At 39.5% G+C, this 15,659-nt stretch overlaps 1 protein-coding gene across 5 annotated transcripts in view; it reads right to left on the bottom strand.

The window, feature by feature from the left end:
* The window catches only part of LOC124167949 (nephrin-like), a 567,792-nt gene that overhangs the window by 451,860 nt on the left and 100,273 nt on the right, over positions 1 to 15,659 (bottom strand). For all 5 annotated transcript variants that reach the window (XR_006866796.1, XM_046546015.1, XM_046546016.1 and 2 more), the window contains exon 4: positions 12,079 to 12,282. Coding sequence is in view for 4 of the 5 variants with exons in the window: in XM_046546015.1 (XP_046401971.1) it covers positions 12,079 to 12,282 (204 nt within the window). In the remaining variant the exon portion in view is untranslated. The remainder of the gene's footprint in view (positions 1 to 12,078; positions 12,283 to 15,659) is intronic.

The following is a 15,659-nucleotide window of genomic DNA, read 5'->3' as shown; positions in this document are numbered from 1 at the left end:
CCTAGGTTTCGACGTGGCACGTCATCGTCTGGTACAAATGCACAGAAGACAGAATAAACAGCCGCACACAATTTTTTTTTTTAATCTTTACTTTTCATCGTGTCAAGAAGGTTCCATTAAGTCACGCCTGAAACAAATACTTTTTTTGCATAATACTATTTGTGAATTGAAATGTATTGGTATTAAATAATACCGCAAATCACGTAGAATGTGGATTAATAACTCAACATAAAAATAGCCGCAGGGAATATCCGATGCGTTCCACGGCTGCAGAAGCGTGCATACGTCGATTTCCCGCCAAGAAGCGAAGCATTGACGTTTGTGTTCTGCTCCGCTATGCTCCGGCTCCATTGTCGGAGCGGAGCAGTTCCATTCCTGCTGGAGTGGAGTTCTCGCAAGAAATGCTCCGCTCCGGAGTGGAGCACCTAGGTCGCATTGTCGTCGCTCCGCTCCGGAGCGGAGCAGTAGGAATTGAACTGCTCCGCTCCGACAATGGAGCCGGAGTATAGCGGAGCGGAGGAGCGCTCCAGGTCCCTGGTTTGTAATAACAGGCTAATTAAGAAAAATGAGTTGAAAGCAATTAAAACCAACGCGAGGATTTTTGCTTCACGAAGATGGTAAATTTAAGCGATGAAATGACTATTTCTTTAGATTATGTAATAACCAAAAGAGGAGTTAAACTCAACTATTAACTGTCTTCAGGAGGGATATTTTCCGAAATATCTGAAATGAAATAATTAGTACCGAATAAAATAACGAATTCTTATGAAAAAGTACGCTTCAATTAAATTTAATAATATTTAATGGGATAAAAAAATGAAAATGAGGAAAAAACAACAGTTTCTACCATTAATAATTGAGGGTCAAATAGAGACGAAATGTTTTTAAACGTAATTAAATTTGAACAAGTGCAAAGATAAAACAACAATGTAATTTCAAGCAAAACATTTTCAATGACTTATAGAAAATACACATGTAAATAACAAAAGTTATGATAGAAAATCCTTAAAAATTAATCACAATGAGTTCTCCTTTCCTCAGGCTTGTGTACTAACTACGAAGGCGTCCATAAAATTTAGTATCGTTACCTTTTGACATCTTAGGGGGGGGGAGGGCTGATTCGGAACAAGTTGCACTAGATTTATGCACACCAGAAACCAATTCCTGGTCTCGCTACCGAGTCTGGAAAGAGTTATTTATTTACCAAACGCGATTCCCCTTTCACTCGCAATACCGTCTTTTAGCCGGCTGTCCCTTTGTCTCCAAACCCGAATAAAGAGCGAGGGAAAAGTAGACTTTCGGAGAGTTTCAGCAGAGGGTTTCAGAACCTGGGAAACCTCTCCTGCCGAAAACTTTTCGCTTCCCGAGATTCGAATGGCAATTAAGCCTCCATCTCCCATACGATTCGTTTCGCCTCTCCCGCCGTAGGAGCGGGCAAGTGGCAAATGAAGCGAAAACTGAGACCCTTCCACGCTTCGCGACCATTAAGCCAATTAAAGGAAGTAAGGGAAAGGCACCCGCCCCGGCCACAGCAGGGAACAATGGAGACGTCTTTTCGGTGGAAACGAGGCTGGAGGGATGAGTCAGAAGTAAGGTGGGAGAAGAGGAAGAGGCCTAGGAGGAAAAAGATGGAGGCAAGAGGAAACGTGCTCGTAAAAAGCCAATGCGATAGTTTGGGAGGTGAAAGCTAGGTTGACGAAATAGTACTTCACAAAATACTCACCACGGAAAATAAAATCACGACATTTCGCAAGGTTTTTAAAATAAGTTAGAGGGAAAACTTTGTTATTCCACAGTAAATTCGGTTGGTATTAATTAACGCATTACACCTTAAAATAACAGTGGTGGGCGTGAGTTGGTGGAAATCCTTTATTTTAGGAGTTGCAGGAATAAAACGTTTTGCTTTTTACACATGGCGACATCGTGCTTTACTACCATTCAAATATTAACACCTGACCGTTTTAAGAACTTAGTTTTTTCACCTCGTGGAAAAACAAAGTCTTTATTCCTCCAACTCCTACATTACACCTTTGCTTGAGAATGACCAAATAATTGTAAACTAGTAACAAATAAGATTTATGCTGAATAACCAAGTTTTTGCTTTCAATTATTTTAAATATGTTAACCAAATTTCTCCATGTTTTACCTGGCATAATCAATTTGACTTCGTAAGATTCGATAAAATATACTAAGAAACCCAGATCGTGTCCATTAAATATTGAACCTTACGCAGTTTGTTACTTTTATGTTTCATAATGGTTAGATGTCACAGAATAGATCATGAAATTATTAGAAATAGTCTTCAGTTATTAGTAACATATTCATATTTAATTGGAAAACGAAAGAACGAAATATAATACCAGACACGGCTTACAGAGTAAATTTTATATTGGAGTCCCATTGCATAACTGATTCAGCTTCAGTTTACTGCGAAGAAAAATAACCAACTTTTTCCATAACCATAACTTATTGGAATACTATGGAATGGAAACCATTATTGTGTCAGCGAATATTTCTAAGGTAAATTCATAAATTTTCCACGACTAAAATATCACTATAGCGGAATAGAGGAGTATTATAACGTAGTTTCAATCTTTATATATCCATAACACTCTGCTGATAAGGTTGCTACCAAGGAAATATTAAATCATGTTACATTCCATTTATAGTAAGCATTGTTCTTCAACTTACAAACACTGACATGCAAAAAAGATAATTCTTTCTTTATAAAATAAAGTTCATGCCTCTTATTTAATGCTTTCATCACACCTGTTTGAATTTCTCGAAGAAAATCCCATAATCTCTGAGGGTACATTTGAAAACCTCGCATATATCCCGGTCAAAACCGTTGTACTAGTGGTGAAGAGTACGCTCGCCATCCATGGAAACAGTAACAGCCAGATCCCCCGTTGAGCCCCTAGAGTTGACGGGCATTTTATGAGATTTTCTCCGCCCGTGTTTGCAGAGGGTTTGAGAATGAATCAGCGCCGAGTATCTCGCTAAGCTCTGGAGGCAACAAGGGTTGTGTGTGACCGGTATTACCTTTCCAGATCCTACGACTGCATGGGTGCGTTTTTAAGAATGCTTGGAAAAGATTATGCTGCTGCCATTGCAAGTGCACAAATCCCTTCTTTACGCTGGTGCACACGGCGCATGCATTGCTATTTTTTCCATTTTCAAAAAGACGTAAATCAAAATCAGTTGCGCAACATAGGAAACAACACTACTTTTTCGTATTCTAACCTTATGAAGTACGAATAAAATGTTTATTTGTAATTTCATTGATACAAACACATCGATTAAGATTTGAATTTTACATTAATTATAATGTAGTACTGAATTTTCTCAGTCTTATAAATTGTGAACACAAAATTCTATGACTTTCAAATAAAAATAAAAGAAAGATTTACCGTTCCATTATAAGAATTGCCAAAATTAAGGGATTTTCAATCAAATTATAGTCCCATTTTATAGTTGAATTTAAAAATTATACCAGATTATCTTGTCATATTTCATGAAAAAGAGTAAAAAAGTGACGGTTATGCGAGATATAAACTGCAAGGCAATCGGAATAATATTATTGGATAAAAGACGGTGCTTACCTACAACCCCTCTCTTCTTCCATAACATATCGGAGACAAAATTATTTATTCATAGTTTTGGTCGAATAAAATAAAATATGTGGATAGGATTTTTACGCCAAACGGATTACGGAACGGCGGAAATGATGCTGAAGAGGATATGGAAGATAACAGTGGCTGAAAATCAAAATGTGAAATTGGGATCCACAGAGAGTCGAACCCAAAACCAACCGATGGGGAGGAATTATTTATTCCTTATTAGGCGCTATGTTAATCAATGGCTGTTTGCAAAAAAATTGTAAGTATCAGAGAAATTATATCATGAATCCCTAAACATCTACAATTCTTTAGAACCAAATAAATCATGTTGTGCACAGCACACACCATAGCAAAACGACAATACATTTAAAGCAGACCTTACAATGAGTTGATATAGAAAACGCATTTTCCAACCCAAGTGGAATGTAGCATGTACTAACAGAGTTAATAGGGGGTTTTAACGCCTTCAAAGTACAAAGCGTATTTCTGAATGTAGAAAATAGTCTAAAAAATTCATATTTCGAAGTATTTTACATAAAACGTGCACAAAAAAGAGTACAGAACTATTGCACTAGCCCACCGTATTTTCAGCGCCATCAATGTTACGATTTGATGACTGAGATACAAGTTAAAATAACGAAGAGATAATACCGGATCAATTTGAAACAAAGAATACCCTAACAGACTGAAAGTAAGTAAGAGTAACGAAATCACTCGCTCATACTTCCCTACGGCTAAGTTGACTTTTTCTATAAACATGCCTTTACAGCCCGATGGAACAAACCAAGCGACAAGACGGAATAATTCAGGCAAGTCCGTTTGGCCACTAGGTGTTTTGGCATTGTGGCACCCAAGGGCCGGTGAGAGCGCTTCCCCTGGGCCGTAACCCATATGACGACCGCTGTTATCCACACTGGCCGACGCAGAGCGGCGCACAAATCCCCCAGCCATGCGGTTGGAACCCTGCCCGCGCGAACTTAAAGCTTCTAGCCTCAGTAGGGAAGTAGGTATACCTACGCCCGCCTCTAGGGGAGCCTCCTAGCGCCTCTGTGGCGGGTGCGGAAGACCAATGATACCGCTAGGATTCTCACGACTGAGTGAACGACGGGCCAGCGCCGATATTTAACGTCTCACTTCCGACCAACCCTATCGCGTGATCCGATGCATTTGGTCCGAGTCTCTCACGCAGACTCGACGACGCATGGCAGGGGTTGAATCCACAAATCGCAAGAGGAAAACTAGAAGGTTTTATTATCTACAACTACACCAACATGCTTTCCCCCATCCCGCCTCTATAGGCGTGTGGCAGGGGTCACCGGTCGCTTACAAATAAGAGGAAATGCCCTAACGAAATTCATCTAGCCTAGCATTCAATAAAGTCCTTCATCATTCGGGGGAAAAATGAATTCCTATACTTATCCGTGAGGCAAAATATCTCTCTTAATCCATCGTTCCCGTTGGTCGCTTCGGCCAGTTCGACTAATGTGTTGAGGTTTCAGTCATTCTAACAGAAACTCCTACATATTGCTTTCCAAAACTTATTCTAAAATTTTTATTGCATTTTAAAAGGCCTTTGCCAATGAATAACTTCTTATCAATATTAATGCCAGCACCACAAAATTCTAACTAAAATTAATCGCACATATGAAAAATAACGATTATTTTAAATATTAACTGGTATTCTATCGTTTAAATCTGATCCGATATTATCTCCTCGTAATAATATAACCATCTGAGACCACATTTATTTCCGCGGCTTTGGACGAAATGGTCTAACGAAGTTTATATTTTCTTCCTAATATTCCTCTGGGAAATAAGATCATACCTCAAAAATTGGTTTCAAGGCTAAAAAAATAGTTGAAGATTTTTAAGTAATAAGGATCTTTCGGAAGGGCAATGACAAAGACTTGCAAATTTCCATTAAAATCGTAGGGAATGAATAGGGTGTCTTAGTTAAAGATTTTATATAATGCATCGTACAGTTAGAATTTTATGCTTATACCAACCTAGCAATAAATTATAATGAACTAGAACTCGTTATTTCACCCAAGAATGTAATGCTTATTAAATATAGACAATTGGGCTACTATCGACAGTTTAGGCCAGCTGCATCTTATAAAATAAGGACATAGAAAAAATAAAACTAACTCAGGAAAAATATAATAGTCCATTTATAGATGCTAAAGATTGCATATTATAGCAGCATGTGCTCAAAAAGCACGCATATAACGCAAAATACAGGGAAAGACTCTCTACGGAAAAAATTTCGCTCCGCATAACTACAAACAAATCTGTGCCTGACTCCACGCAGAAAATTTGAATATAAATTCACAAATATCACAGGAGTATAAATTAAACATGGATATTTAGAGAGAATTTACATAATGCATGCCTGCACGCATGAAGGAATGTAGGAATCAACTTTTATAATTTAAAACTAAATTATAAAATTTGATGCGAAATGCAAATTCCAATTTTCGCCCCGTTCCATTCACATGGATGATGGCAGCAGAAAATTTGCGCGTATTTTGCACAGATAGAATTCGGGATGAATTATGAAGAGTCATCTCCTCTCTACGCACGACGCCCTGATGAATAGAGTCCGTAATCTTAAATGGAGCAAAAAATAAAATATTTTTGCCTCCCGCGGAGACACCTCTACGTGAAAGGCTATGTTAATCCAGTCGCGAAACGGCTTTAAAAAAAACGGGGTGAAAGTGAAGTGAATCGAATTTCGAGCTCGACGTCGTATTAACGAGACGATTGTACGCATCACAAAGGGAAGCGAACGAGATCCCGGTTGCTAAGACCCCCTCTTGTTTAGGGTGGGCCTCGATGAACATTGGAGTGGGAATTTTCTGACTGGAAACTGCTCCGAGCGAAGTGAAAGTGTCACGCAGTCACTCCGACGTGCATCGAGGGACTCACTAGAAACCTTGTAGGATAATCGTCAAACTATGGCCTAAACCTTCATGTTCATCTCACCTTTGACATATCTACATACTATCCCGCAAGCCGCCGAAATAGGCTCGTCTCAGGAGATGATAAAATACCGGGCATCAACAAAAAATGGAAATTCTCGTAAGAAGTTCCACCTAGCATTTATTTTGGCGTTAAAAGAATTCATCTCCTCATCCGCCCAAGAAAGTATTCCTCTTAATTTAACGTTTCTGTCGGACTTAGAAATATAATGAGGTTATATGTTCTCCGCGTAAGTCCTATAAAAATCAAATTTAAATATTTTTCACTCGGATAACTCGTGTACTTTCAACTCAATCATAAATATCAAGGAAGCTTCATATTTGATCATTTAATTTGAAAACTCAAAATAACTCGTGATTAGGATACATTTTTGATTTAGCTGAAAATGAGCACGAATTTGATAATGCATTTAATCAATCCTCGGCTAGAAAGAAATAAGATCCAACTGTGGCCAAATCATCAAGTCCACACCCCGGATTGACCCGCCTGTGTCACCGCCACCCAGCGCAGACCGACGGCCTTCCTGACCGACCCAGCCCGATGTAAGTGTGCCGGAATCTAGTGTAAAATTTCTTGTAGCTATAAATCAATTAAAAATAACACCAACAGCTTTTTGCTCATTAAACCCTCCCATGCTCCGTGCGGCATAATTCCTGGGAGGCTCTTACGCAACTCAGAGGATGGGGGTAGGGTTCCGGTTTAAACTTAAATTTTTGTTCACATTTTGGGAGGGAGGAGTTGAAAATGGCTAAAAACGAGCTTACTTTATGCTTGACTGCTCCCTTATTTAATTGTAGGCAAGGTAGCATGCAGTTCCAGGGAAAGGAAATTTGAGTGCAAGGGAATGGAATTTTCGGTTATCTCGGAGAGGCGCACGAGTTATAACGACGAAGCACTCACTCTGAAGGGTGGTTTTCGCGGTTGGGAGACTCGTAGATGGCGCCACGCAGGGGGGGGGGGCGGAAGTACTGCGAGGGAAAAAACTGTTTATCGCGGTAGGAAATGGCAGTGGGCGTTTTGGTGGAGGGGGCCAGAGCCAAAAGAATGCGGAGGTAATGCGCGGAGGAAAAGGAAAACATTGGGAGCTTGCGGTGTTGCACACACGCGTGGGGCAGTTTGTCGGCATGGATGTTGGCCAGCGCTGAAAGTTGCGGAAGTGGTTAACAGCGAGCTTTCTCGTGGGCCACGACCATTATTACACCTGCAGACCGGACTAGCACTTGAAATCCTCCCCGCCAGAACGAGTTATGCCGGAGCGAATACCAATTCACCCCAATTCCATCACCTTATGTCAATGCCTCTCCTCAAAATAAAATCATTGGGATATAAACATAGTTAAAATTCCGTTATGATATTACCTAAATTCGTTTTCTGACTATATACGTTTATAAAGCCATTTAAGAGCTTTCGGCCCGACACAAAACTTTTTTCCGTACAAAAGCAACTTCACAGTCTGAATTTTGAGGCTCTCCTCAAAAAATAGGCATTTATTTATTTAGTTGTACATTCGTCGCTGAAATGCCCATTTTATAAAGAATTCTACATATCATCACGATCAGAATAATTTTTAGCGCAAACAAAATCAAACCCTCAAAAGCTAAATTAAAGATTTGTAATTCTTTTGGGTTTCTAAGTAATAATGGGTTTCTAGTTTCACCTAGTTACCTTATTCAATGAAAAAAATGAAACCCTTTGACATTTTTGGCCATTCAAACTTGAGAAAAATATAACATAATGCAGACAGATCACATTTACACCCTAATTCGTGATTATACGTACTCCAGGAGCTAATCCGCACTAACAACGCATCGCGGTTTTCAGGTGAACACCATAGTTCATTTAGAATAAATCAACCCTTCGCTCTCATGCTACAAAATGGAGTTTGAGGTTAGTGGCAGAGTTTAAACCCACAGACCGTCCATTTCCGCACGCCGCGACCGCACTAGCAGCGGCTTGGAAGGTGAAACGCGGACAGAATACCGCAGATTACTGAATGGCGGGCTTGGGATGTTTGCGCGTCTCTTCAGTGACGCCGATTCTCCACGGATTGTGTGACAAAGACAGTTTCATGAGGATATCCACACGGCAGTGTGCACGTTCAACGGTCCGATCCCAGATCAGGGAAAGCCAACTGAGGCCCCTGCGTCAAGAGTTGGAAGCCGTCATACGAATGGTTGCATGGGAGGAGACCAGAAACACAGGGTAAAGCAGTCACAATGTCAAGTGTATGGTGCTGAGATTGCTGGCTTGTGGTGATAAAAGTCATAGACAGCAGAAAGTCACCATGCATCATGTATAAGCTGTTGCATAGTCATTTGAAAACATAATGGTAAAACGTATGATCAGTCACGGTTATAAAAAGTGGAGTATTTGAATAATAATAAAAGTAAATAAAGTAACAGAAAATTTTCAATAACGTTTCCGAATTAAAACAGGAAAACGAATGATACGTCACGATAGTAAAAAGAGACAAATGGAGTATTTGAATTATGGCTTTAGCTCAAATGCAACTCCAAGAGCGAAGAGAATTCTCTTCGATCTTATTAAAGGCATAATTTTAAATTGCAAAAATGCTTCTCCGTCTGGGGACCATAACAATACATGGCAGCTATGGCAAAAAAAATACAAAGCACAGTCCTTCAGTCTTCCGCTTACGACCGCGCTGTCTCGTTAATGTTTGTCCCTCTGCAGCATTATTCGTTGAATCAAACTAGTGATGAAGGCCGGATTTTATCTAATAGGTGGAGTGAATATATATTAAATATTTATTATGAGCCATTTAACATTATCTAGGCTGAGTGTTTGCGATTAGAGGAGGTATTAATGGCATATGCAAGAGAAGGTATTTAATGGACTAAAGCTTTATGGAAGTTGCAGCTGAAAACGTAAGGTAATTTATTTAATAAATTGTCAGTTTAAATAAAATTTCACAAATATCTCTAATTCAAATCGAACTCAATTGACTGATAGCTAAAAAAATATTTTTCGTTATTAATATTATACCAGAAATTCTACGTGAAAATCCAAATGTCAAGCAGTGCGTTATGACAATACTTTTCTAAGTACAGGAAAACGTTTTATTTACTCTACAACTCAAAGGGCAAAATGGCTTTCGGCAGCAACTTTAGGCTACACATGAACGACAATTTATGTCTAACTTATTCCAGCTTCTATGGTGATTTTTGAGGGCAACATTACCTCCGTTTTATTTCAAGGGCTATCCTGTGAATTTACCGACGACTCCTCACATTTTTAACTCAAATGTAACATTAATGGCATGAACGATCGCCCGGCTTTTCACAATGAATTCTGATATAATGTGAACAAAAAGTAGAAACGCAATGTGTCAAAGGTCCATGTCAATTTTTTATACAGCCACGGTTACAACGAAAGGGCAACGCAATGTAATGAGAACACCATTAAGGCAATTCATTCCGTTAAAAGCTATGTTATCGAAACGGAATTTACATTACGAAAATAGCAAATTCAAATACCTGAACTACAAGTTGGTATTTTAGCTAAGTGGTAATTTTAACTATACAAATATTTCTCTAACTGCAAAACGAAGAATTATGGCAGAAGCTCACGACCGCTGAAACATAATACCTGAACTGAAATTTCGTTCGAGTAACAACTGCATGCGATGATGCGTACTCAATTCCAGAGCACTGGAAGGCATGCTTGATTCCGATACGGATACAAACCACAGTAATACCCACTTGATTTCTTTTCGTGCTGGGCGAATTCCGCCGGAGCTAATGGCTCGTTTTCCCAAAGGCTGAAAGGGTATTCGGACGGAAAATGTGAAGAACCATTAACCCAATCCGCAACAACACAGCGATGTAATTGAGCATAAGTTATAGCTGGGGACGCAACCGATGTTCGATACGAATACAGTTTTAAAATGGCGCACGGAATGCAATCGAATGATACTTGTAATGGTATCTTAACGTGGTATTTTGAACCGAAATATTTGACCTCACTATGCATACATCCAGTTTCTAGAATGGTCTCGATTTTAGTACATTATTTTAATCCTCTATGACCATTCAACACGCAACTTGGATTTATCCTAAAATTCACACTCAAACAATGAAAGAAAGTGATCATTAACCCTCGTTGGATAATTTGGAGAACTTCACAGGTTTCCCCTTAAGTTGGTCAAAATCGGTAACGAGCGACAAACCTGGTTAAATGAAAAATGCCCAACCACGAGGGCAAACAAACTTTTGACATTTGGAGAATGTATGCTTCGGAAAATTCATTCTTAGAAATGGAAATGCGAGAAATTTATTTGTACTCCAGAACATGGTACTAATTAACTCTCTCTGCAAACATGATCCATCGAGGGGCCTCCACTCTTATGCATAACAGCTATTGAACTTAAGGGCCACATTTCAATATACACTCATAAGGAGCTCGAGTCCGGCGCATACCAGTATTAACACCTTAGAGGTAGAGGTACAAATTATAACATTAAATTGTAATTACAAGTCAAATTCATTATATCTATCAACCACTCATGGGTATACCCAGCGAGGGGCAAGGGGGGGGGGCAAAAGCAAAAATCGCAGAAGTCTTTAAGCAAAATCAGCACTGAACTGATAAGAAAGTATTCAAGAAATTTTCTTTAAACCCACGAAAAATGATATGTATTAGTATAAGATATGTAACGAAAATAAAACTATTTTTTCAAGAAATAATTTCATACACTAATATAGCGCTGTTATGATTTTCTTAGAATAGTTGTTTCATTAACTTTTTCCGTGCTAAAATGTTACAACTTGGCTTGCCTCCCTCTTGACCATGCCTTGCCCCCTCCCCTAGACCATGGCTGGCGCCCCCTAGACCATGGCTTCCCCCCCTTAGTTATGATCCTTGGTACGCCCTTGCAATCGCATGCAGTGCCATCGTTTTTTTGCAGATTTGGACAAGCATGTGAAATCGGTTTTCCTATGAGCATTAATAGACTAATTGAATAAATGCTTGGTGGAACTTCGTTTGAGCGTTTCCTTTTTCTATGCTAACAGCTGGTTTCCTTTGCAGAAAAGTTTCTCGGGTTTTCCACCGGTTGATGTCGTCCATGTCTCCCGACGTTTCGATCCGCGACTTGCTGATCATCCTCAGGGGATCTTCCAAATATCCCCTGAGGAAGAGATCCCCGAAGATTCGGAAGATCCCCTGAGGATGATCAGCAAGTCGCGGATCGAAACGTCGGGAGACATGGACGACATCAACCGGTGGAAAACCCAAGAAACTTTTCTGCAACTGATACGCCGGGAAAACCTAAGATCATACCGCTGGTTTCCTAACTCCGCACGCCTTTTCAGGCCGCTTGAGGGTATTAAGGTGTAGATAAATAATTCGGGCAGCCGCTTAGCTGGGACAAAAAGTACCGGTCCCCATGCGTCCAAATAGACAATACAATCGGTACAATGGATGTCGGTACAGTATGATTAAGAAAGAGAATACTTACGGTTCATGTCGAGGGTGACTGCGCTGGAGATGGGGGCCACGAGGTTGTTGTTGCTCGCCTGACACGTGTACACTGTGTTCAGATGTCTCCGCTCGAGGCGCTCCAGTCGCAGCACGTTCCTCACGCGCTTGTCCGAGATCGTCTCGAAAGAGTCGTCGAGGAGAGCGTTCTCTTGCCACCACGTGACTCTAGGAGTTGGCCGACCTGCAACGACAAGGAAGAGAAATGCATTACAAATTACCTCACGAAAAGCCTTAAAAAGATGAAATGGGGAGGGTTTACATCTGAGGAAGGTGAGGGTGTCATTGAAGGAGCCCGCTTCCATGACCTGTGATGGCATGAGTATTGAAAAAATGTTACGAGTCTCAATTACAGTGAGAATGTCAATGTCGTGAATACAATTGCAAATTACTCTTTGAAAATGTAACAGTTTATAAACTTTTCTTATATACCTAATGTTAGTCATCCAATTAATATAATTTAAGCGTTTGAAGGTACACTGAAAATGGCATTATGTGCCAAAACCTCGATCGGTAGAATTAAATAAGCGTGATAATAGACTGGTGCCTTCATTACGTCAAATGGATAACCAAATGTCATGATTACTCGCACGGGATTTGGAGTGGATAACTAGCAAAAATTACTTTTCAAAAGCTGTTCCGACTCCAGTAAAAATAACCAAGTGCAATCGCAAATAGTAATTCTAATGCTTTTGTTTCACTGCTCTCACTTGGAAATTGATGCTAAGAGTAATTAATAATTATGAGCAGAATAAGAGAAATTCCTATCTTTCCAGTGATACGAAAGTAATTTTTTCGAAGTTCGAGAAGAAGAAGAAGAAAGAAGAAAACTAGAGGAAGAAATAATCATGACTTTTATTTAGCTACGTAATGAATACGAGTGATAGGTAAAGATGGTGTACCAATGAATTTACGTTACAATGGCGTATTTTTTATGGAACATATCCTGAATTAGACAATAATACCCCTGAAAGAATTGAAGTCACCCAGAAAATCACCTGCCATATATAGGCAAGGCCTGAGTGAACCAATGAAATGAAAATTCGGTCTGAAAAATACAAAATTAATCAATTTCATTATCAATATAATTCAAACTAGAGCAAACATAATGCACATAGCATAATAATTAAGAGTATATTGTCCAACATTGCATGAAATTTACCCTGAAGCTACGTAAATATTTATGATACTTACCTATTAAAAAAAATGGTACGAAAAGCCATTAGCACGCTATTATGCCTTGTTCCTCCGTACAAAATTCTTACGTTGGTAACTTTCAAAGTTAGAGTACGGTGATGTAAGTTGACACAAAATAAGTTATCTGAGACTTCTCTTTGCGTCCTGCAGCTCTAGCAACAAAATTTGTAGATAATGAGTTCAACTCAACTAATAAGTACTCCGCAATTTCACCTTTTGCTATAGCTGTATTCTTGCGTTATTTAGCAAATAATTTAATAAATGAATAATGGTTACTACAGTAAATACTGCTTTCTATCAAAGGTCCTATTGGAGACGTGAATTTTAAGAGGAAAGATCAAGCTGACGAAATAAGCATTCGTTTCCGTCCTAAATGGATCGCACTAAAATCGGTACCCCACACACGAAAAGTTCACTGCGGGATACCGATTCTCTTTTGTCTAAAACTAGAGCGTTGGCTGATGGAGCGAGGGAAACATAGGGACTGAAGGGACAACTCAGGCAGAGGTAGGAAGCGAAGGATGAGAGGTTAACGGCCGTGTCCTTTAAAATTGAGGGAATCTAGATCTCCCTGGCTCCCCTTAATGCCAGTTCCGCACCATTTCATCGCGCGGTTTAAAAGGACGACGTTCGTATATACCCTTTAAGTTTACCCCTCTCCCTTCACTGTTACTCTTTCAACCGGTTGCATTAAATTCAAGCCCAAACCTCCCTTCACAGGCGCTCTGTCACCATCGCCAACAAGGTAAAAGTTCTCGTTGCTCCCTGGGGGAGTAGGTCCATGTGCGGTTCACTTGGCCCCGAGTAATTGCCCCCAAATGGATAGGAAAGAAGGGATGGTGGCGGGAATAGAGCAGCTTCAGAAATAATGTGCGCCGGGAGCAATTTACGAGCCACTCAAAGGAGGAAGCCTCGGCTGAAAAAAGAAACAAAGGCTTCCACTACGTTAATCTGCCGATCTACTACGTGAACCGTTAAATTTGAGACAGCGCACAAACATACCTGAGCAGAGGCCTGCTTGAGACTTGAATATTCCGTAATGTTTTTTTCCATCTTGCAATACTTTCAGAATGCAATGCAATCAAAATCAAATGCAATTGCAATGGCAATATGGAAGCTCTACTCCATCACGCTTGAGTCCCCAGATTTAACGTTTTCCATGGTTGAAATTTAAGGCAGTTCAATTAAATTTTTAAATGATTATTATTATAGTATTCTGCCGAATAAGGTAGGTTTCCATGGAATACTAAAGTAATCTTGAAGCCTCCCTTTCCTTCCAGCACTGCCTTCTTCAATTCACTGTAAGGCGTACTCCCTTTCAATCTATCTAAATATCCTATTCTCTTCCTTCCCCTCCCCCGTTTACATAACATTCTACCCTCTAATACCGTTTTCAACATCCCCTCCCCACTAAGTACTAGCTCCATCCAATCCTTCATTTTGAATGTTAAGGAAGTTTTTTCCCCTGCGGTGGCCCGCATTGTATGAAACAAATTCATGTAAAAGTGGTCGATACGTACGAATTTGGAGCTAAAAATGACAGTCATTGCTAATTTTGCTTTCTCGTGGGCGGTTATTAAGTACATGGCCACCATAGGTTCTCATATTCTCCTTCTTCTGCGAAGTATAACCTTCTGATATAAAATGCTATCCATATTACACACTTAGTGACGACCTGAACCAGCCTAAGAATAATATGCAATTTAATTTCGAAGTAATATAACCTTAAACACTATTTTTGGTGTAAACTTGTCAACTCAGTACTTTAATCATACACTATTGCATAAATAATTGCATGAATCTCAGACCTTGGTATTCTAGGACCCCTGGGCTATGCTCCACCTACCCTAACGTAGCAACACTATTGGCAAAAAGAGATATCTACCGGAAATAATAAAATGAAATGTCTTACGGTATCCCAAAAATATCAATTTTCTTCATCGCTGGCTGAGTAATTCACAAGGATTGAAATATGATCTTGTGGCCATTAATTAGCCCTTTCCGACTGACTTATACCTTGCCTCTACATATAACATTCTAATTATTGCTAATTTTAAAGATGGATTATAGTGTTACAATGAAAAAAAACGATGTCCAAGACTTTCCCCCATGTCCTGCAATTCCAGCAACAAAACTCTTTAGAATGAGATAAAATCAACCAATAAATGTTTCCGGAAATGAAACCTACTCTTCCTTCTGCTGTATTTTTGCGTCAATTCAGCCAATAGTTTAATGAATGATCAAATCATTGCTACAAAAAATATTTATACTTTATTTGTACCAGCCATCACACTCTGAAATGCATGGAAATTTTGTTACTTCTTCATCAAAGAAATAGCAAGTGACGACAATTCGAGGAATCTG

This window comes from Ischnura elegans, chromosome 11, assembly GCF_921293095.1.
Source record: "Ischnura elegans chromosome 11, ioIscEleg1.1, whole genome shotgun sequence".
Classification (NCBI taxonomy): Eukaryota; Metazoa; Arthropoda; class Insecta; order Odonata; family Coenagrionidae; genus Ischnura; species Ischnura elegans.
This window is presented reverse-complemented; position numbering and strand designations above follow the sequence as displayed.